The sequence below is a fragment of the Micrasema longulum genome, unplaced genomic scaffold, assembly GCF_059751315.1.
Source record: "Micrasema longulum isolate JH-2025_06_02 unplaced genomic scaffold, ASM5975131v1 h1tg000998l, whole genome shotgun sequence".
In the NCBI taxonomy this organism is placed as follows: domain Eukaryota; kingdom Metazoa; phylum Arthropoda; class Insecta; order Trichoptera; family Brachycentridae; genus Micrasema; species Micrasema longulum.
In genome coordinates this window covers 252,969-278,191 of record NW_028278186.1, presented here as the reverse complement: position 1 = coordinate 278,191, position 25,223 = coordinate 252,969, and the positions used below count along the sequence as shown (strand labels likewise).

At 33.3% G+C, this 25,223-nt stretch overlaps 1 protein-coding gene across 4 annotated transcripts; it reads left to right on the top strand.

Moving 5' to 3' along the window:
* The first annotated feature begins 3,358 nt into the window (after positions 1-3,358).
* LOC148277659 (uncharacterized) lies at positions 3,359-24,202 on the top strand. Of its 4 annotated transcripts, none has more exons than XM_088232583.1 (6): positions 3,359-4,270; positions 20,141-20,232; positions 20,960-21,256; positions 21,463-21,610; positions 21,973-22,820; positions 22,996-24,202. In XM_088232583.1, the coding sequence occupies exons 3-6, from the start codon at positions 21,245-21,247 to the stop codon at positions 23,563-23,565; spliced, it is 1,578 nt and encodes a 525-aa protein (XP_088088709.1). In that variant the 5' UTR covers positions 3,359-4,270; positions 20,141-20,232; positions 20,960-21,244; the 3' UTR covers positions 23,566-24,202. The 4 variants fall into 4 exon arrangements, with proteins under 4 accessions (XP_088088709.1, XP_088088711.1, XP_088088708.1 ...); XM_088232582.1 differs by lacking the exon at positions 3,359-4,270 and adding an exon at positions 15,469-15,704; XM_088232585.1 differs by lacking the exon at positions 20,960-21,256 and having other exon boundaries at positions 4,131-4,270.
* Positions 24,203-25,223: the final 1,021 nt, after the last annotated feature.

The window sequence follows — 25,223 nt, the reverse complement described above, 5'->3', positions numbered from 1 at the left end:
TGGTTTTTGGTCCATGATTCATGAAAGACATTCTTCATTTTTATATTTCATTTTCATTGATCCACCTCGATCCATTTGTTTTCACCCACATATGTACTTTATGGACTGGGTGTTGATTCCTCATTGGTCCACGTCATTCCCGTCATCCAAAACATTAAATGTAAATGAGAAATGGAATGGTATATATTTTATTAGTGGAGCTCCGTCTTTGATGGATCGTCGTTCGGTAAATAGCTATATTGAATAAAAATAGTATGAGTTCAATGACCGAATAGCCAATCCAGTGGAAAAACAGTACATTTATATAAAAAATATGTAAAATGTTATTACATGTACCTACTGTTGATATTTTATAATTTCATTACAGCTGAGGTCTGTGGTGCACGGGGTTTGAAATTACTATTTATGAATTTGTACCTACATTCAAAACCCGTTTTTTTTTATTTTTATAAAAATAGATATTTGCGTTCTTATGATTTACCCAAATATTTCATTTTGAAGGCCATTTTCAACGAGTTGTAAATAAATCACTATTAGAAAATGGAATCAAGTTGAGGTAAAGTACGTACTTTCGATCCCACGTGGGATTCGAACCACATACCTTTGGTCCGTGAGTCCGACACACTAGCCACAGGACCACAACCCGATTAGATCACCGATTAGACCACAACCCGATTACCCGGTTGGTTTTTATAATATTATTCCTAAAGGAATCGTCGTTGTCACCAAGTTGAATGGTGTGTCATCATTGCCTGTTATAGTTCTACATTATCTCTGCATTACCTTTTGACAACAAACAACAATAATGTTTTTTTTTTAACATACTTTTCCGATTTCAAAAATAACTAGAAAAATATCAGCGAATTTTCTGTCTTACTAAAAAAAATAAAAATGCATGCGTAAAAAGTAAGCGAGTAAAAAGTATACGCATGGATTTATAACAGAGAGATAATAAATGATTATGTAGGTACTTATATTTTTATCAAATGGTTTGATGGAGCGTAGCTTTAGCACGCTTCCTTCTTGATTCTTGGCTTTTGATAAAGACCGAATGATAATATTTATCTGTTATTCATTATTTATTTTTTTATTTTATGTTGAAGTAGGGCACACAAATTTTATGTGTTCTCTATATAATAATATTAATGTAGGGTAGACCGAGGACGGTTGTAGCACGGGACGGTAGTACCATTGCGAATATCTCTGTAACCCCCCATCCTGCATACCCCGCACACCCGAGTCAGAAACATGCTAGAACACGTTCCGAGAAACTGGATGTTATTGATCATAACACAAATTCGAGAAATATTTTTTTACTCAGTGACAGATTGAACGTTTCTAACTGTTGTTGGCTCTATATTCTAATTATATTTATGTAGCATCGAGTTATGATTCATGAGAATTCTAGCAATTTAAACAAAATGACATTAAGGGGACAATTGAAGCAATTTATTGGGGATGATTGTGACGGTACAACCATCCCCGTGATACGATTGACCCTTTGAGATTTCCAGTTTTTTCCTATCGTAATTTAATAACGATTCTAAAGAAACCATTTTTAATTGGCTGTTTTTGCAAACTAATTTTCTCGCTAGGCAGAGAGAATATAATATTTAAATTTTGTCGACTCATATACAAAATAAAATAAATTTAACTTACAAGTTTAAAAAAGCTTTTGCAAATAATTTTGGAGATCCGCTTTAGTTTTTTTTTTCAGTCATTCTATTAATAGGGCAGAATACATTTGAATATATCTCAGGTGTTTGGTTTAAAATCTTGTTTTTGTGTGCGACTCCTAGCTGAATTTCTTTAATCGTTCCCAGAAAACACCCTATTTCACAGTATATATCAGTATACATAAATAAAGTAATTTTCTCAATCGATTATTCTTTTTTTATCAGATACCCCGTACCAGAACCAAAACAACTGACAGAGCGTCGAAAGACACCTGTCTTTATGAACAAGCGTATGAAGAAATCTTAACCGGAAAATCCATACGCGCAGCAGCTGATATGTTTGGCTTGTGCCATGTTACTCTTATCAGATACAAAAATAAAAGAGAAAATTGTGAAAATGGAGCTGTAGTTTTAATGGGTTACAATTCTGCAAGAAGTATCGTGATTCAGGTTTTAAAAATCTAAACCTACTAATACATTACAAAATGGTGTCTTTACATGGGATAATTGTGCCATGGGAACAAATGTTCTACGTCTTTTGCCATACAATATTTTGATTAATATTTTTCATTGTTTTTTTACTGATTGTAAGCATCAAAACTACAAAAACGCAGTTAATTAAACGAATAGAATAATATTTTGTAGTCTTTAACTCAGATTTTACTGTTTAATAAGAGAGAAGACTCGTTTTACGGTTTTTTATATTTTTTATGTTGATTTTCTTTGAGAAGGTCACTGTGTTTTGATTTTAGTTGATTAAAAGCGGCTCTGTTATTATATTGCCATTTAAAATAATACATTTTTCTAACTAAAACATTGTATTTTCATTCATCAAATCTCGGGTATAATTTACCCCGGGTAGTGGACTTGGACCAATCGACTTGGTAGGCTTAAAGGTCAAATATCTCTGTTAATATTGATTCAATACATTTGAAAGTGATGCCAGTTTTTAGTCTAGTAAATCAAGTATATGAAAATATTAGTACTACTGCAATAGTATTTACAATTACCTCAGAATACAACGTTAAAGATAACATGGTACAATTGTCCCCGGTTTACCCTACATATTATATTTGATTTAAAACACATATATATATATATATATATATATATATTTAAATGTATTTCATTACTTCATATATTTTTTTATTATATATTATACCATATTATTTATTTTTAAGTAACATGTATTCTTGGCACATATACACATACACCTTATATTTGTATAATAACGATTATTAATTTCTTACATTTTATTAGCTAGGCATTTATAATTAAGTAGTTTTAGTTTTTTTTTTGTTATTGTTATATTAGAACTACCTATGCTTTAAAATATGAAAAATCTCCATCTTAGAACAGGCTGAGCCATATGTTAGGTGGAGACTATCCTAAACAGAGAACACTCCGTTTTCATTTTCTATTCACTAGTTTTATATAGATTCCCTGTTATTAAATATGTATACCTACTAATTTTATGCAATAAATTTATAAAATTTAAAATTTTCAAAAATAATAAAATACTCCGTACACTCTCATTTATCAATTAGGTATGCATTTTCATTATCTTTAGTAAGACTGAAAATTCACCAATATTTTTCTAGTATCAAACCGAAAATATATTTAAAATTGCAGAGTCACCGTGAGAATAATTAACCTGCGAGCAAATTTCTCGAAACTTCGATCCCTTTAGTTGAACCAAGTCACATGATTCCATTGCGTAATTTATAAATTTACCTTTACGCCTATTTCCATACCTAATTTTTAATTGTATCCGTTTGACGAAAATATTTTTTTATGCGATTATTTATTAATTTATCAATATGCATTCAATAACTTAGACAGTAAAATTAATTTTAAATATCCCGGAAAATTGTGCGTGCAAAGATAGTTTGTCTCTCTCAGACGCAATGACATCACATAACACTATCTCACGTTTCCGAGTTTGGCTGATGCAATCCGGTTCGCGAGTCTCGCCTCCCAGAATTTACGTCATTCGTTCACCAAAGTTCAAGGCATATACAGATCTACACGATTCACTCTAGAGAAATTGCCACAAATTTTGTATTTCTAAGGCATTTATTGCTTCTTTAATTGAGGAAATTAATTCCAATGAATTGAATTTATGATTTAGATTTTAAAGTTAATTTTACTGGTGTTAAAGTGACGCAGAAGTGCAGTTTTATTTTTAAAAAGCATCTATGGATGAACAATATTAAATTAATTTAATCAGTCAGTCAAAAGTCATTTATTAGTTAGTTCGGAATATTTTACTAATAGTTTTTAGAATATTGTGTAAAATTTAAGACTAAGTGATATTTATTTAAGTTTAGTTGAAAAGGCGGGTACCGCAAATAAAAATACTTTGCTAGAGAAAAGTCGATGCAGGCCGCTGTGATCAAGGTGAATAATCCTAACATGATCAGTGATAAAAACATTACTCCAAAAAAAATTCAGAATTTGATGTGCCAGCGTTATATTTATCATCAGACAAAGAGAACCTTCCGTGGTAGATTAATGCGCGGTTCCCGTAATCGCGCTTCCGACAAGTTTTGTATCATTTTTAAGAAGGACTTCCATAAGACAACACACACCATGTGAGTACCTCAAAATTTACTTAAAACATTTCCCCAATCTACTTGTGCATAAGGCACTCCATTGGTATATTCGCTAATCGCAGTATCGTCCTGATTAATTATTATTTTATGAAAGCTTTCTTTAGCTTATTAAAAAAATAGAAATATATATAAATATTGCTTTATTTTTTTTTAAACCAACTTAACTTTTAAACACAGTTCTATATTTTATTACTTTATATTGTTTTTTTTTTTTAAATTTATGTTGTTAATACACTCATCTTTTTTATTTTTATACCAACTATACTTCTTAACACTGTTCCTATATTTTATTTCTTTATATTGTGTTTTTTTTTAAATCTATGTTGTTTATATACTCATCTTCTTTTTTTATACCAACTTTACTTCTTACTTCTTAACACTGTTCTATCTTTTGTTGCTTTATATTGTATTTTTTAAATTTAATGTTGTTTATACACTTATATTTTGTAAAACTTTCATGTATGTAAAAGCCTTATGGGCGTGAAAAAATAAATAAATAAATAAAATAATAATAATAATAAAGAAGTTTGTGTTTTTTTTTACAATACGCCCACTGGGCATTAACAAAAATAATACATGTAAGTACAAATGTACCAATAATTTAAAAAAAAAACACCATACATTTATTTATTTATCAATATACACGGCACGTAGTGCCTTTTACTTTACAAAAATATAAATAAACACTTCAAATAATATACAGTAGAAAAACGATAGAAAAAAAAAAGCATAAAAAAATTATATGTACATATTATGACACAATGGTTTCATTCAATGAACACGCTAACACATTGTGTTAAAAATAAATCATAAAAAAGGAATATAAAAATTTAAAAGTACGAAAAATGTTTTTTTTTCTTCAAAGATTAAAAAAAAAAGGACATGTAGGTATATCTTTAATCATAAGTAGGTACATATCGAGGCTATGCTGACAGAATGCATTAAGTCAACATTCTTTATACATTTCAAATATTTTTTAATACTATAGGTGCAAGGTGTTGATTTCAAATTTGATGCTATGCTTTGAATAAAGATCACTCTTTTAAAGCTTAAAATAAAAAACAGTAAGTACACAAAGTAAATAAGAAAAAAGGTTAGAAATGAAATACAAGTTATAAATTATTATTTTTTAATATTAAAAAAATGGTATTAACAGATTAACATTAAAAACAAATAATACAAATTAAGATACAGCAAGTGTAGATAATAATATACGTACTTATATGGTACACATATTAAAAATATTTTAATAAATAATTTTAGAAAGAGTATAAGATATTAATCATTCAAATCAAAAACATAGAAAAAATGCATGCAACTAGTACGTTGTCTTATCGGGAATCGAATCTGAGATCACGCAAATGGTAGCACAAACGCCCACCACTGTGCTGCAGCAAGCGGGAGCATATTTTTACTATTTTATTCTATAATATTGTTTTAATTTAAGTGAAGCATACTAGTAGTACCCACAAAATTTAGTACCTATAACTTGAGCCCCCGGGCCCTCATTAATAATAAATAAATCAATTAATATTATTGGCCTTATTGTACTATTTTTTCAGAGATTTTCCTAAAAAATAACCAATACATAAGTCATCCTAATAAAGCCTGTTGAAATATTAGTCTACTAAACATTATCACTTCCTTTCCGCACCTAATGTGCATAGGGCACTGCATTGGTATACCAAATCAGTCGTATCTTGATCATTTTTGTTACATGAAGATAAGAGGATCAGTCTTACGCTTCAGGTACCAGTCCAGAGACTATAAAATATTTTAATGCAAAAACACTTTTTTTTACATAAATATTTCATGTCAGCCATGTCAGAAGTCGAACCCGAGACCTCTTGCACGGTAGGCAAACGCGCTGACTACGAGGTGGACATAATAATAAACAGATACATCGTATATTTATGTTACTAAATCTAAATAATAACGTTTGGTTATCTTATAAAACAACATTTTAATGAAGAATATCCCGACAATGAATTCATATTAAAATTCACATGAATGTATTTCTTTCTATACATCGGTAAAAATAAACCATCAGGTAACCATTTCATCCAATAGTTTAGATGTCTAAGGTGTCTTGTTTGATAAACTTGTTTTGACTATGCAGATTTTAATGATCAATTTATGATTGAGCGTCACAAATAGTCACAGGACTGAACTTGCCTACTGATTTCTGGTTTTGGTCTGATGGGTTTGGGTTGACGAACTTTCAAACCACCAATGTCATAAGTTTTTCACACAATTTAAGGTCAAAATTATACTGTATTCTCACAGCAATTTGGATGTATTCAGTGCCTTATTTACTCGACGTATTAAATAAATCAAAGCAGAATAAACACACTAATAAAACACATGTCTTGAAAAATTCTAGCGTTATTCTGCTAGAATACAATACGCTGAGACCTTAGAGCAGAGGTGGCCAGCATTTTGTATACCATGTGCCATTTTTTTCACAGACAAAGTCATATACTAGAACTCGAACTTGTTTTACCTTCTTACGTTCACGTTTGGGGTTGTAAAATAGAGATAGAAATCAGGGGCGTTCCGCACATAGGTACTGTAGATGCGGCGCATCCCTTGAAATTTTAAAAATAAAATGAATTTTACAAAAAAAACATTATAAATACGAAATAAAACCTTCAAATATGTATTCCTAAAATTCTCAATGAGAACGTTCGGGTGCACGCGATTCAAACAATATCTTCAGTATACATACCTAGCTACATATGCGCATTTCCTATATCAACGTACGTACTGAATATCTAGGTACCTTGTTCTTAATAGTATTTGTTGTATACGTGGGATGCTGTTGTCGAGTTGCGTCTAGTTCCCATAGCATTTGTCCAAATTTTCGCGCATGCGCTTTAGGTTCATAAGGTTTTAGATTTCCCTTTCGAGACTCGGAGAGATAAGAAGCATCCAACTTGTATAATGCAAAGAAAAAACGACTCTAATAACATAAAGTTTATCATAAAGTTTGAAGTAGCGCATTATTGACACTTGGCCCAAATTTATGAACGATTGTCTCGGGTCTTGTTTTAGGTGTTTTGATGTTTATATTGTTATCTCCTTTTCACACCTACGGGGATCGTCCTGGAAGACCATCGATGGCGATCTTTCAGCTTTGTTTGGCGGAACTAAGGGACGCGGAATTGACGTTGGAGGAGGCGTGAGTGCTGGCTAACTATAAGGTCTTCCGGAAGCGTCTGGTGATGTCCACATGCTTTATTAGGAGTGGAAAAAATTTACAGCGTTAATTTGTTGATTGTCAACTATTGATTATTATTAATCTAATGGACAATCTGATAATCTGAATAAACCTGCTAAAATAAGGAACATGGTGGTTTTTTGTCAGCATCCTTATTGATAAATGTCACCGCACGCGCCTGATAGGAATAGGAACTGCTTCGCTTATGGAAGGAAAATGAATACCTCAATCACGAAATTCAATGAATTAATTCACGTTATTTCAAAAGACACGTTTATTAGAGCACCAATCTACAATTGTCAGAAATAATAACATGGACGAGAGGGTGATCGCGGTTGTGGACCCAAGCTGCCGGAGAGTCTCGTTTGGTGAAGCTAGCTCTGAACTACTATTGTTGGATGTGAACTGAAAAACATAGTTAACATTTGTAATTATTAAACTATTGTATAAAAAACAACATCTATTACAACACATAAACATTTCTTACTTAAGATTTAGATTGAGACTTTTGAGCCTGTTTTTATTTCGCCAGTTTTTTAATGTTTGGTATTAAATTTGTTGTTGAAAGCACCCTCAGAGTAATAATACGTTAAGTAATAAAAACCAATCTATGATTATCAACCACGAAGTTAGCTATAGTTTACAGCGATACAACGGGCCGTAGGTACTCAGTTTGAGAATTGCAAGCGCAAGCGTCCGTTACACGTTTGAATTGTGTTAACAAAGTTTTATTTTCATAATCATTATTAATGAAATGTTACGAAGTGAATGACGATTCAATTAATAATATTATAACTGTAGTTATTTATTACCAAAAAAAATGTAGTGTGAACAATGTTGAAATTTAAAAACCAATACGTTCTGCCACAATGCTAATAATACTTCAAGTAATTTTTTTCAATTGAAAATTGACTATGAATATCTCCTCAAAATAAAATGTAACCGTATTTATCTATCTAATTATTTGTACATCCCATTGGAAGTTCTATACAGTAAATATTCATTTTACAGTTACTGACCTCAATTTCTATCTTATAATTTGCTGATTCGATTTCAAGTTGGTCTGCCAACTTTATGAGTCACATTTTAGTTCGCTTCATGATACGTAGTGAAGTAGTTAGCTCGTTTGGCGTCGACACAAAATGTTTAAATCCCGGCGTTTTTTACATTTGTGTTAAATATAGCTTTGTTCGAATCTGAAGTGTAAGACTGATCATTTTTTCTTTATAAAATAAATAAACGATGTACGCTGCAGTTCATCTACCGATGCAGTGCCCTATGCACCATTAATCATGAAATCATCATATCCCTATCTGTATCCGACGGTGCGTACTAAAAGTAGCGTATCTTGATTATCTGTTACATGAAGGAAATGTGATCAGTTTTACGCTTCGGCGATGCTATTCTGAACCTCTCTCGCGGCCATAGAAAACACTTTTATCTCGCTTATTTTGTATCTAAAGGGATCAAAGTGTTTTCCACGGCCGCGAGAGCGTTTGGAATATCGCCCCAGGTGACAGTCCAGGGAAATATTGCAGTGTATAAATCACATTTAAAACAAATATTTCACGTTGGCGAATGCGCCAACCACTGCCCTACAAGGACGGCTTATCCCCACTAGATTTGCTTTTTCAAGAGTAAAAAAATCCAGGGTTCTGGTTTTATTTCATAACTGTATCCTTTATCCACCTGGACACAGAGAAAACCTTGCGCCAACATAATTTCTCTATCTGCGCCCCCAATGATCCATAGCAGACTACCTTTCATGGTATTTTATTTTTCCAGTAAGGTAAGATGTTCGGTTTTCCGCTTCAGATGCAACTCACTATGAAATACTGCTGTGAAAAATCATTATTTTGAATAAATACTTTATATCGGGAATCGAACCCGAGATCTCATACTGGGCACCTCGGTAGCGGAAGGTGCCAACCACTACACCAGAAAACCGACGAAACCTTCCTATTTTAGATTTTAGTGGATCATCAACATCATCATCATCATTACATGTCCGCTCCCTAGGTGGAGCGTATGGTAGCCACAAAGAGCCTGCAGGCATCTCTGTCAGCTGCCAGCCCACGTTCGGAGTTCTGACATGAACTGCCGACGAATAGCCAGCAGCGGGCGTCCAGGGCGTCGAGAACCTGATACCATGTAAAGAAAGCAAGTGTGGTTAAGGCTCTCAGGAGGCATCCGCAGTATCGCCTCCGCTTTAGGATAGTTGTCACCGGAATTTGCTGCTTCCGTTCACTTGTTTCTTCATTCCTCACAAAGTCAAGCCACTGCACACCCAATATTCTTCTGAGGCACCTATTTTGAAAACCCAATATTTTGCTGTTTTGGGCCCTAGTGAGATGCCATTTTTCGCATCCTTAGAGAACCATAACAATTACATATTTTATTTTTTATAATAATTATTATTATTCTCTTATCGTAATCTTTTAGTGGATAGCCATTATATTTTTTGTCGCTAAAAAGTAAATTTGTCATATGTTTAGATTAAAATTTACATAGCAACAGGTTTATACTGAAACTCGCAATCAGTTGTTTAAATAACTAAAGTTGGCGCCATACGTATGTGCGAGAATGGCAGTGCAGTAGGAGGATAATACCGTACAGCGGCCAATCCGTACAGCAGTCGAAAGAAAGCAAGTTACATATTATCATAGAATTAGAATAGGTCCAGAAACCGCTTACGCGCATCAAACTGAATCCGACTACGCAACTGCCGATTTAAATTCAATTGTGCCGTGTTGTCGTTTGCAAGTGTCAAAATACTGCTGGGATTTAAAGGGAAAACGGTAGGTTCACATTTCATGTGTATGAAGCGAATTCACAAGTAATCTTATTTAAGGATTCGATTATTTTATCATCAGTCAGATTGTTAAATAAAATTACGTGGACATTTTGTAAGTATTGCCAGAGCAGTCGAATTTTTACCCGGTTTTCTGTTAACAAGCCTTACTGTAATATTAAACGGTATTAATTTACTTAATTACTGAATTATGTTTTTTTACGTTTGCCTAATAAAAGTACCTGTTTTTTTTATAGTCAAGTCAGTGAAATATTTTTTGTTGTAAAATATAACATAACATAACACAAAATTATCTTATATTTGTGTATATTGTTCACGGTCTGGCAACATTGCGGGGCCATTTCACGCATGCGCGCAGGCGGGATGCGGGTATAGGAGGGTTTTTGAACACAGTGCGTGGTATACAAACTAGGTTCTACGCGCCTTCTGGTATATTATAATTCTATGCATATTATAACATTTTTATATCTGTCACACTAGTTCGTTAAGTGTAGTCTCACACACTCGCAAGTTATTACATCAGTTAGCGGAGCACTAGCGGTGCCATCAGACGTAATGTGATTTTACACTCGCTGTTACAAGATTTTGACATCAGAAAATAAGCCGTAAGCACTTATCTTTAAGAAAATAATATTATGGCACAGATGTGTCATGCGAAAAGTGGGCACATGCTTTATGCAATTGCGAGACTTCTGCGGATAATTACGAGAATTTCACGAATTAGTGTACCTATGTAGAAACTATAATAAAGGTTTGATTGACTAAATGATTTTGGCCTTTGTAAAAATACCGTTAATCATGCTTTTTTTAGCCTTGAAAGAATGTACGAAATTAGTCAAACTATGTACGGAATTACACGCAAGTGTCAGGTAATTCCGTACTTCCGACTTTTTCAAATACCTACATTATTTTTTATGGTTCCGTGGTAGTCGCATATACTATAAATAAGCTTCTGTCATGTCAAACTTAACTAAATGAAAGGCTAATTGGTATATAATAGTAAGCCTTGTACCGAATAAATTCCAAGAAAATGACATTCAAAGAGTTAGGTGTACAGCATTACCCTCTGTTCCCCTATATGATGTTTGTTTTTAACGTAATATAACTTGAAATTTAAATAAACAAAGCATATATTTAAATTTGTTGCAACAGAGAGGGAAAACATTTTTGAGAAGGAAATATGGAAGTCTAGGCATTTACGGGGCTTATGAAGTCTAGGCATTTACAGGGCTTATCAATACTGGAATGAGTTTTATTTTATTGTGTTCGAAAGAACAAAAATACCCATTTAATTTTTGAGAATGATATCCGACAAATGCCTCATGTGACTAGTAATTATGTAGCACATTCTGTGGGTCCAATTTTTGGCAACTCTTTCCAACAAATCTGGCGTTATCTCAGAAATGGTGCGTGTTATATATAATATAGGCTTCCATTGCTTCTAGAGTTGTGGTTTGTTCCCATTGACCAAACGTAGCCCCATATGAAATAATCTAATAAAAATAAAAACTATCGACGTGCTAATAAGCGACGTGATAACAATTTCTCACCATAGTTGTTTATCGTATTTGCAATCACAGTGGAACATCCGTAAACGCCTAATATTAAATGTCAAAATATTTACGTTTCGCTGCTGCGCAATCACATATTTGAATTCCACCGGTGTAAATATGAAAAATATTCCAAAACTGCTATTAAGCTGGCGGTTGGCAAGCCAAATAATGTCAAGAAAAGCAGTCGCCATAGTAATTGTAATTTAATTTTCACTTGTTTGTCCAAGATACTCCTTACTATTTTGCAAATGCAATATATTGTATGATTTTTTATAGTAAACGCCGATTTTTCGCCAGTGAACTGTATTTATTTTCGAGAAAAACAAAAAACAAACCGACACGAGCGTTGACTTAGAGATTACACACGCGTTGACTTATGACTGCGATAACTTAAGCATGTTCATTGTGATCGATCAAATGCTTAACATGTTTTTAAGCACGTCGATAGTTATTTGTGATTGAGCTACTGAAGTAATGTTATCGACAAACTTGTCACGCATTAAATTTATGGTTTCACGAAGAGCCTTACACGTTTGGCGGACTAAACACTGATTTTTAAAGTAAATTTCCACAATTTGCAAGCGTTGATCGAGTGTAAGGCGTTATTATTAATTTGAGTAGGTACTGTCACAGAGCACAAATGTAAAAAAGAAACTGTCATCATTAGTTTGGCAGCCTCCGTGGTGTAGTAGGTAAGACGCTTAAGTCACGCACGGGAAGTTCCGGGTTCGATTGCAGGTGAGAACACAAAAATTAAAATATGATTTATCTCAAGCCTGGGTGTTCTGTACTACAATTTGTCACTGTATTTGAACCTCCTGGCCTGCTGGGTTGGTAACAAAAAAAGTAAGGTATTACCAATCGAATGTTCCTTCACGACAAAAAAAAACACCCGCTATATAAATACATATTTTTTTATGTAGGTTGATGTGTCCATATTGCTGTATGATTTGGTGACAAACGCAAAACTGGTGACGTCACGTTCGTTTCGGGTATTCCCCGAATCGATTACCTTCCTAAAATAGACCTTGAATTAGGTACAATAATATTTATTTAAATTACATAACTATATGTATGTTTGTTGGGAGGACGTTTTTTTGTTCAGATAGGGAAAAATCATCATACTCCTGTTCGCACTCGATGATGCATAGGACACTGAAATATTGCACTGAAGAACCACTTTTAATAAATATTTCATGTCGACCATCCTAGGAGTCAAACCCGGGACCTCGACCATGGTAGGCGAGCGCGTCAACCACTACACTACGAGACGGACTAATCTCCACTCGATTTCCTTATTCGGGATTTTTACCTGAGAGTCATCGAGTCAAAATCACTCATCCAGGATTCTGATTCTTTTAATTATATATTTTTTTATTTTGATAGATTTGATGAAACTATTCACAAATATAGTTTTCTGGAGATTGTTTTAAATGTAATAAAATGAAACACAAAACCGTATTACATAATTAATATATAGCAGGTGCGATTTCTTTATCTGAGCTTATCAAAATGTGCAAATCATACTGACAATGATGGTGACTTCACTGTCGCCATGTTTGATGTCGGTTTGTGTAATTACTAAATACTTACCTTTAAATAATAATATGGCATCAAACATACGTTTAAACCAAAACCACAAATAGATTTATCGATTCATTGAGTCGGCTTGTGGCCCGTGGTAGTGTTGCAGACTCGCGGATCGCTTGTCTAAAGTTCGAACCCCGCTGAGTGTGAACAGCATAAAACTGATCATATCGCCGAATGATCGAGATACGTTGCAATTCGAGTACCAATGCAGTGCCCTAAGCACCTTAAGTGCGGATTAGGAAATTTATTTATTTTTAATTGTGTTATTGGATTTAAAAAATATCGTGGTTATCTGCACTAGGTATGTTAATGTGGATTTAAAAAAATACCTTAGTCACCTATTTGTGGGCTCTTTTCTCGAATCTTCGATTTGAGATAAATTTGATTATTGTGTAGGTACTATAAGAAGTGCTTATATTGATTTATTAAGTATTCATTTTATGTTTGTACGTTGGTCATAATAACAATGTATTGACAATGTTTGAGAATGTCCAAATGCTTGCAGACTGGCTGGATTTCCTCCCTAGGGAGCTATTCATAAGGGAGGAAATTCAGCCAGTCTGCAAGCATTTGGACGTACTCAAACATTGTTAAAATAACTACCTGGTAAAAGAAGAAGTACAAAAATTGGAAAATTGTTTTCAGGCATTGCCTAGTAGGTGATTTGGTTCAGCCGGATGAATCTCACCCGCATGATAAAGGTTTCAGCTCATTTACTTCACAAAAGTCAACAGATGGAAGAGTTGAGGAAATGTGGATGTTTAAACATGGGCAGAATAATGAATGTTACACAGTGTGTAAAATGGCCACTTAAACCAGCCAATTACAGGTCATAAGCCCTGTAAATGCCTAGACTTCCATATTTCCTTCTCAATAATGTTTTCCCTCTCTGTTAATAAATTTAGACAATGCATTGATATTAAACCGTGGTGTAGTGATCAAGACGCTTGACTCACGCACGGAAGGTACCGGGTTCGATTCCCGGTGAGAACACAAAAAATAAAATGTGATTTTTCTCAAGCCTGGGTGTTCTGTGATGTAATTCGCTACTGTAATTGGGCCTCCTGGCCTGTTGTGGTGCAAAAATAAATAAATAAAAAATAAGTTATTTCCATTTTTTTCCAAATGAAGAGAAAAAAAAAACAGTAATTAGTCAATAATGTATTCTCCTTCATTATTTTAAAACAAGTCAATAATTCATAGCATCTTCACTGTACACTGCGCAAATATCGCGAGCAGCTTTGGCAACTTTATTCCCTCGATTGAACGCGAACAGAAGGAGTTGTCGAAAAGGATAACTTTCGTCTGCTTGACATTCCATTTTGAAGGCCAGTCAGCAATATGTAACGTAAAAGCAAACTTTATTTCGAATGACATATTTACCATTTTGTTTCACTTTAGGTGCTCATTTTAAATTAGTATATTTTTTGAGAATTTGATCAGGAAAATACCGAAAGTATTATGTACTTGTATCTACCATATTATACCTTTTTTTTCAATTTCTGAGAAACTGCTGGTAACTAAATGCACTCGTGTGTATTTTCTACATTTTTCAATGACGAATGTACAAGTTATCAATACGGAAGAAAGTTTAATTACATTTTGCGAAAAGGTTCGCATCGTTCTCCATTAATGAATTCTATTTTTAGGATACATTTTCATTTGCAACCTTCACTCACCTCATTCTTCAAACATGTTACGCAAAAAATATATATTTTTTTATTCGGTCGATATTATGGTGTATTGAATGAATATTCTCTTTTCATTCGTGTGTTTCGTTTTAACAGTAGTGAAGCGCTTTTCCGAGTTTCTTGCCCTCGGTTTTCTACGCGGTCTAGACGGCTAACGATGAGTCCGCGGGTTCAACATGTCGTCACCAGGCCGGCCTCCCATTGGTCGGAAGGAGTGATGTCGTCACAGAAAATCCCCTCTCATTCGCTTTCGATAATTTAGGCGGGGAGTGGGAGCGAGGTTTTATAAGATTTCCCGCGTCGTATTGCACAATATTTTCTGCCGCTAAAACAGCTCTGCACGCGTTCACCGCGAGAAAAAAGATAATTAATTTAGAATACCAGTGAGTTATTCATAGTTTAAAGTTTGAGCTTAATTTGAAATATAGTGGAATCACGGAAACAAAGGGAAAAGTTTCTTTAATCGATTTTTTGACCACGAGTCCGTATGTTTATTGATAATTGCTGTAGAAAAAATCATCAAACGGTTGCAGTTCCAACACAATTCGTAAGTTATATATTTTAATATCACATATGTTTATTATTTGTGATAAAAATATTCAGATTTCGAGTATTTTATTTGTTGCAAAAATTAAATGTCACACACGTCAGGTTGTGACGCCGTAGAAGTAAGATTTCTTTAGGATATTAATGTATTGTGGTTGTATGCATTTTTACGGAGAATTTAATTCTTGTTACCAAGCATTGCTGCCATTGTCATTAACTTTATAATTTAAAATCAACAAACATTGATTTCTTCTTAAAGTCAAATCATAATATTCCTGCGTCTTGTTATTTTTTTTATAACTATGTTTTACTCTTGATAATATTTCACATTTGAATTAGTCTTTACTTATATTTTTTTGCTGAGATATCTGGCACCCAACCTAGACTATGCCCTCCCATATATTGTAATACATTATAGTATAATATATATATATATATATATTTGCGATGTAAAATTTTTCCAAATCATTATCTTACATTATCTTACTGTCTGTGGGAGTATGTCATTGTGTTATATTATGTTCGGTTTGCACACATACTTAAGTGAAGTAAGCATATAAATGTTCATATTTAAATACGCTAAAAACATCATTTGTAATACCATACCTATTATATATCTACAAACGTATTTTTTGTGTATTTAGAACTTGTTTATATCCCTCTAAAAATATTTCTACTTCATCAAAAACGTCCAATAAACTATGCCCTTTTATAGATTTGATTTTCCGTGTGTTGGGTTCATTTTGGCCTGGCCAAAAAATATTAATTTGTGCCGCGCGTTGGTGTCAGACGAAAAAAAAAACGCCAGTGGAAAATGGCATAGACAACTAAATCAACAGTAATATGGCCCTGGTTTTAGCAGGAAAAAAACTCATAACTACGCATACCTACTTCCATTCTACCAACATCGATGGAGAAATCAGTAAACTTGTTAATTATTTTTTCTTAGATAGGTACCTGCATAAGCGATAAAAGAAAATTCTATAAGTTGTTCTGGGGAAGGTATGCATATTTTTTGTGACGTTTATTTTCCACTTGCAAAAATAACTTAATACTTTGATACTCTATTTAAATAAAAGAATACGCCTTTTATGGAACATAATATTGTGAATATTTTGTCAGTTTCTCCGTACTTTGTAAGTACCTATTGTATGTATTATGTAGGTACACCTACCGAATTTCGCAAGTTCTTACAAGTCGAATGCGTCATCAACGTCATCAGCCGTGTTTCTCTCCTTCCTCCCCCCTTCTCTTCCCCACTTGGGCAGCTATCGTAGTATGTTCAGACTACAGACGTATAATATACAGACCCATAATACTTACATATTTGTACATACACTCACATATTATGTACTTAGATGCCAGCTTTACCTTAACAGCTCGACACAGTAAATCACTGAACGATTTTACATATAGGATATCGGATAATCATCGGATATCCGTTTTGTCTCTAGTTACTAACCCTATGTGCTCATTTTACAGTATGTGCCTCACATGAAATTGTAGTATTTAGAAACAACATGGGACGTTGCGTTTATTGTACCTACTATGCTGTATTATTTTTATCAAAATGATGGTCGAAAAACAGTAATATTGATCTCCCTACTCTTAGCTTATCTTAAAAAGGAATAAATTAAATGTGCACAGTTACAAATAATCACTCTGAGTAATGAACCTCATGCGAAAAGGGTGTTTACACTTTATATAAAATTATTTATGCTTTATTGAGTTAGTTCATAACATTTTTTGATTTGAAATATTTCAAGGCTTTCTATTTTTTAAAATTTATTTAAGTAACTCACTGTACAGTTTTAAACCATTGTACTAAGAGTTTTGACTCTGTTTTTCTCCTCATTGGTAATCTTATCTTTTTTTATCTCTAGTGTCGTATATATGGCGTCATCATTCCCCTTTGATAACATTATATTTCACATCAAAAAATATCAAGACTAGCAGGCAACAATCACCTATCTCTGACTATTCGATGTTAAGGAATTCGGCCCTTCGGGCCTCATATAATCGGCCCTCCGGGTCTCGTATTACGGCCTTACAGGCCTCGGGCCTCGGTTGGTATGGATCTCGAACACCTTAAAATATCGCCCTTTGGGGCCTTACTTTTTTGTTCAGTTCAATTTGAATGTGATAAAGAAGAATTTGTCACTTGGAATAATGCTATCGAACCCGCAAAAAAATTATAGATATAGTATATTCAATATCTAAACAAAACGTTCGGTTAGTGAGCAGTGAGCATTGAACAGCGAAGAATATTTTTTGTAAAGGACATGTAGAGCCCTACTTTTTTTTTTGTTCTATTTCAATTTATGTATTACTTTTTTTGCATTAAAGATAATGTGGGTATCCCTACTGGGGTGTCCCGTGCCGAGGGAGACATTTTATATAATTTTGAAACATGGCTGATTGAACATAATTAAATCATAATATCGAATACTAAGTATAAAATTATGCCTAGGCTTAAATTTATACCAAGTATAAAATTATGCCTAGGCATAGTGGTAGAATAAGGATGGTATAGTAAAAATTCTTAAACCTCGCATAAAGTTATACTTGATAAGAGCTGTGATAGCGACCATAGGTACTTATTCCACGTGTATACCTGGGTCCAACGTGGTAAGGCGCTTGAATAAACCCGCGATCCGTCATCTGTGAAAACTGAAAAAACCAAGAAAAAACAAAGCAAAGAACTTAGTAAAACACATAATAAAAAACCTAGTAAAAAACATAATAAAAAGAAAACAGTTGAAATTAAGTAAAATACGTAGTAAAAAAACATAGTAAAATGCAGACCTAGAAAAAAACGCAGTAAAAAACATAGTAAAAAAACAGGTTTTCAAAAAATGGAAAAAAGTATAGTAATTCACGTACTATAAAAAGACGTAGTAAATCACAATGAAAAAACATAGTAAAAAGAAAACAGTAAAAAATATAGTAAAATCCAAAGTAAAAAAAAAAAACAGCAAAAAACGTAGTAAAAGACGTAATAAAAAACGTAGTAAAAGATATTTTATAAAAGACAGTAGAAGAAATAATAAAAAATGTAGTAAAATATGTAGTAAAAACATAGTAAAAAACGTAGTAAAAGACGTAGTAAAAGTCGTATAAAAAAAACATAGTAAATATGAAAGCAGTAAAAAATGTAGTAAAATACGTAGTAAAAAAACATAGTTCAAAAACTTGGTAAAACACATTAAAAAACAAAGCTAAAAAATAATTGTAAATACTTAGTAAAAAAACAGTAAAAAAGGTTGTAAAAGACTTATAAAAAAACATAGTTAATTGAAAACAGTAAAAAATGGATTAAAATACGTAGAAAAAAAGCATAGTAAAAAACGTAGTAAAAGACGTTTTAAAAATATAATAAAAATAATACAGAATAAAATGTAGTAAAATACATAGCAAAATACAAAGCAAAAAAAAATAATTTAAATACCTACGTAAAAAAAACACGTTTAAAAAAAAAAACAGTAAAAGACATAGTAAAATACTAAGTAAAAAAAACGCGGTAACGAGCGATTAGAAATGTATGGTAAAATCGCTCGCTTTTAGGCCCGAACATTTATTTGTCGCGCTCGCCACAGGCCTCGTACTATGGCCATGTGTGGCGTTTTTCATACGTTTTCGTATGTTTGAAACTAACGCCCCCGCTGTCTATGTCTATGTCCCCGCACTATGGACGAGCCCTTAGAGAATAGAGCTTAAATTCCTACCCGCTAATTAAGTAGAACGTTCAACATAGCACGGCAGTATTAACAAACATAGGGCGGATTTATTCATTGAATATTTTTTAATTATTTCATTTATCAATAGCCAGGTCAACACACAAAACAGTACACCATGAGGCCGATTAATCTCCACTCGATTTCTTTTAGAAAAAATTTCACCCGCGAGTAGAAACTAAATAAATAAAACCAAAAAAGAAAATAATAAATAAGTATCCACCCACCCTAATTTTACCGGACCAAGTGGATTGCCGCAATACGTGTACACCGGGCACCACCGGGCCCGTGTATGACAGACAGAATCAACCATTTTTAGAATAATAATTTATCAAGATCAAATTGATTAAATAAACCCTTATACAAGAGTTTTGACTCTGTTTTTCTCCTCATTGGTAATCTTATCTTTAGTGTCGTATGTATGACATCATCATTCCCTTTCTGCACCTAATGGTGCATAGGGCACTTCAGTGGTACACCAATTTGTTACACAAAGGTAAAGATGATCATTCTTACCCCTTATGTGCGAGTCCAGGGACTAGGAAATATTCTAGTGTAAAAACATCTTTTTAAATAAATATTTCATGTCAACCATGATGGGAATCGAACCCGAGACCTCTTGTACAGTAGCCAAATGAGGCCGGCTATGTATGGCAATTAAATTTGAATGAAACTAATATGACATTGCTTTCCTTGATTCCAGGTTGAGGGACTGTACAACTAGCTTGTTGGTCTCTTGGCAGGTCGCCTAAAGGCGTCAACATTTCAGTAAACTTCTACGGAGAATCATTTAATGTAAGTATAATCCCACTATTTTACTTTATTATTAATTTACTTCTAAAATACTTTTAGATTATTTTTATACATAAGATATTGTAAAAAGAAACTTAAATGAATTAATTATATTCCCTGAACAATGCTACAGAAGCCAAAACATTTTGTTTATTTATAAACGTTGTTTATAACCCATACATATTACGTAGGTACAGTATTTTATTTAAATCCTTTCTATATTAATAATTTTTATATTTTAACATAGTCTGGAGCAAATAATTTTCATATTTGAAGTTCATTGTGGTGCTTTATGTATTAATTATAGGATAACATACATTTTATTTTTGCATATCGCCGGTTGACAGGTAAAACTCATTAAGTACATATTTATGGTAGTAACTATGTCACCAAGTTCTATATTTTTCAACAATCTTTTGTCAAACTGTAGTGAGTGAAATTATACAATCATAAACAGCTGTTTCGGATCGGTTAGTGATTGTTCAATACAATAGATTGTTTAAAAATATTGGTGACATGAAGTACCATAAATCTGTACTAAATGAGGTTTTCCTGTCAGCTGACGATATTATGTAAAGTAACATAATGATACATATCATATTATGTATGTTGCATATTATTTTCAGTACTGTTTCAAAGCCTCCATACTTTGTTTTTGTGTGTAAACTAATAGTGCAGTTTGTGTTGCACATAAGATTATGTTTTTTCTTTTTTGATTTTATTCGAGCAGTCCCGTACAAGATGGTTGCGACAAGCAAGCCCGGCTTCCTCTCTTGGAGTAAAGGAAACCAAACAAACCATAGCGAAGAAGGAACAAAGTATAAAGGAAAAGAACAGAGGAATTTCAGTAGCGACACGAGACTCGCCATTCTTTGCTTTAAATCAGGGAATACTCTCGCCACAGTCAATCCCGACCCCAACCTCCTCCCCCGTCATCCTCTCCGAACTACAATCCGACCTTTCCAATCTGTTGGCCGAGCAGTTCAAGTGTCCAGAGTTCGATCTAGGGTTGAACATGTTGTCACAGGTGAGGTTTCTGCGATGCTGCATCAGGCTGAAATCAACTTTTCAAGTGCTACATCATGTCTCAACTGATCAATTTACTTGCCAGTGAAGAAACACATTAAGGCACATGAAGGGTTGATTGAACAAATTATAAAACTTGTCATCAAGATGCCAATTGTAAAAAAGTAAAATAATGACAGTGTTCTAATTTATTCTGTTTAATCACAGGAAACACCAATAATCGAGGATACACAGCACATTTCTCAGGCCAAAATAAATACAAATTTGGATCAGGCCAAGATGGATTGCGAAGGATTCCAGGATTTGAGGGAATGGTGCAGTCGCACACAATCTGGAATCCCACAGGCATATATTGGTGATTATTTTACATATTTTTATTACAACATTTAAATACTGCTGTACTTTTGTATTCCTTTTTGGACTCCGATTTTGAAGTTTGTTTTTAGTAAGAGCATGTTGCCCTGCGGGAATCCTACTACGAATGTGTGACATGCATTTGTGATTGCTATTTTGAAAATAGTCAATATATGTGTTTACAATAGGCAGATATTGAAAGAAGTTTTTATGATTTTAGCCTATTTCTGTAAATTTAACAAGGGTTGAATTGTAGAGAACAAGATAATTTGTAATTTTCTTCTCTCATTTTTTATACCCCCTTAGTACCAGTAATATCATAGTAATATCAAACTTAAACATAAAATATTTTTCTTATTCCAGATGAATATACATTAAGTAATTATTTAAATGGCTCTTTGGAAAAATCAGAAATCGAAGGCGTTACGAGCCGTAGCTTCGATGAGTGGTTGTCTAAGGAGGAAATCTCTGAAGAAATTCAAACTTCGTTGAGTTTTGGGAGTCAAGCTAGCAATATGTACCCAAATACAGTACACATATACAATAATGATTATAACTCGGAATGCAATGTGAATGACGAAACATTTGTATTTGAAGATATGCCCGCGAATGAAGAAACAATAGAGATATTATCTAATGATTCACTGGATCCAACAGAAGTGATACTCCAAGCTCCGAGTTCAGTTGCCCCAGAAACAGTTTCAGCAGATTGGAGTGATCAAACAGACTGGTCTATTTGTGAAAAAGTAGACAACAGCTATAACAATTACTGTCCAAGATCCCCGATTCAATTCGATGAAAATCAAATTGAAACTTTCCCGTCTATCAATCAAAATGCCATTTACTCCGAAACCGCTTTTGATAAGCTGAATACAGAAAGAAACGACATGGAGTTTTTAGAAAACTTTGAAAATCTCAACGGTTATGATTTTACTTTGACTTCGTCAAATGTGAAACAAAACAATGATATAATAATAGACACCATCATAGTGGATGACATACCAGAACCAAGCCACCCAGTTTTGCAGAATATCTCAAATCATAGCAGACCAAAGTTAGATTTGAAACTGAAGATGAACAAGTTTACAAGCAGTTCAACAGTAAATCAATGGGCGGGAGATCCTGTTGTGACAACACCGGATGTTCTTTGGACAGTTGAGCAGCTGGAAACTGACAATCACTATCACCTTCAATCATCGACACCAAATAAGGTAAAAATATTCTGTCTGAGTGTATACTAATATGACATTTAAGTCAATCAGTACCTAATATAAATATCTGCATTCTCACGATACACCCAAATTTTTCCTGTTTTGTTCCACATTATTGTTGAATTTTTTTAAAATGCAAATTTTTCAGAAATAATATTTTTACTGTTATTTACAGAACTCGTCCAACATTTCTTCCGTATCATCTTTTGTATCGAGTCAATATGATGACAAAACATCAGAAGTATACGACTTAACACCACCAGATACCCCGAAATTCACCTCGAGAAAAAGAAGGCGCAATAGTGAAGAATCAGACGAATCTTACATTCCGCTTTCTGAAAAACATTCATTTCAAAAGAGAGCTAAAAGAATATACGAAGCTTCCAGTTTACAACAGAATGAGAAATTAGCCGAGAAGTTGCTCGACGCTGCCAATACTCCCACTCCTGTCAGGAGAGGAAGACCACCAAAACACAGGGATAGCGTCAGCAGCTGCGGAACATTTGTGGATGATAACAATTCCGTTCTTTCCGTGGAGGACAAGTATAGAGAGCGAAGGGACAAAAATAATGAAGCTTCCAGGCGATCGCGAAGTGAGCGCAAAAAGAAAGACATGGAAATGCATTTAGAAGCCGACAAATTAGAAGCAAGAAACGAATACCTTAGACAGCAAGCAATCACCTTAGAAAGAAAGACCAAAATATTAAAGGATGCATTATTTCATGCCGTGCTTGGTAAAAAATAATTACTAACGACAAACTGTTGCTAATAACAGAAAAAATATTGTGTTTCTACATAACACCACTAAAAATGTATTTTATGATTTGAATTATTTCAATCAATGATAAAATTCATTCGTGCAATATTAAACATTATGTGGCGTATATTTGTCGCAAGAATGCCAATGTTGCTAATCGGTGGTAGGTACATCGCAAACTAAACCCATTCTGTATTTGGGTAGAAATTCTTAGTACGGGCGTATGAATGTATCTTGCTGCTAAGTCAATTTATGAGAGGATAAATTGCCAGCGCTACAATCACTATATGTGATAGAATATATTATTTATAAGAAAATACGCTAATTATAAAATGGTGAACGGGTTAACAAATAATTATTCTGAATACTCATTTATGATTTAACCCAACAAATATTTACTATTAGTAAATCACAATGTATTTGCACTTCTAGTTGAAATAGCAAAATTCCAATTTTTATCCAAGATTTTTTGTTGTAAAAAAATAATACTCTGTACTTTAGATGTATTTGTTAGATTAAAAAAAAAAATGTTAAATGATAATATCTATAGATGTTAGAATATTATTAACATGTAAAATTTTATGAATTTGGAAAAAATGTAATAAAAATCTTATATACCTAGAAATTGTTTTACTCTGTGTATGCACGGATAAAATCTGTCCATAGCGTTATTATGAATAGTGTGCTGGGTTTAATTCCGTGGCATTTAGGTAAAGTGTACATGTCACTAAAATTGAGAATAATGCAGTTCCACCCTGTAAGGTCTACAGAAGGTTGGGTGAAAAAATAAAAGTTTGTAAAAATGTATTTATTTTCAATATTAAAATTGGTTGACGTTGTATAATTTGAAGGCACTATTAGGTAAAAAAGTAAATGTAACTTTGATGTTAATGAAAATTGCCATTAATACAGAAAAAGCTAATATGAGGAGAAACATAATGCGCCTTCTTAAGTTTGAGCATGAGGTTATTCTAAGCTGCCACCCAAAATTGTATGTTGAAGAATTATATCAGAAATAAATTTCCTAAATGCCACAGAATTTCTGGCTAAGTTAAAATTCTTTCCTTTAAAAAAATTTACTTTTCATTTCTTGACTTAACACTGAACTTTCTGTCAAGTCGGAATATGAAAATAAATGATTGTGCCATAACATACTTGTGCATAAAATAGTAAATATGGTACATTACCTTAAAGGTCAATCCGCACTACAGTGGCGCGGCGTGATGAAATTGGAGGGCTGGGAAGAGTAGCGCAGCTGTAGTGGGGTTTGCTTTTTACAAAGCAGTGAGAATATTTCATGTCAGTGGGTTTTGACCATAAAGTACAATACTGACCATATACCCGGATAACATCTCATATTCAAGACCAAGCCGATGTTTCGACTAGTGATGAAACGGATAGTGGTTTGGTCAGATACCGAATATTTGACTAGCCCTTAAGTCAGATAGCTGGATATCAAATTTCCCTAATAGTTGAAAATAATTTATAAGTTTATTAATTATAATGGTTTTGGGTAATTTCATCCCCTGCACTTTTATTTTTTCATGAAAAAATATTTTTAACTAAAAAAATACTTTTGATAAACATTTTTCATTTGCGGGTTAAATTCTTTTTCTAGAGTGTATACTGAACACTAATGAGGGTAA

Coding starts and splice junctions, on each gene's coding strand:
- LOC148277659 (XM_088232583.1), top strand. Junction 21,611..21,972: donor AATCCCACAGGCATATATTG/GTGATTATTTTA, acceptor TTCTTATTCCAG/ATGAATATACATTAAGTAAT. Junction 22,821..22,995: donor AATCATCGACACCAAATAAG/GTAAAAATATTC, acceptor TGTTATTTACAG/AACTCGTCCAACATTTCTTC.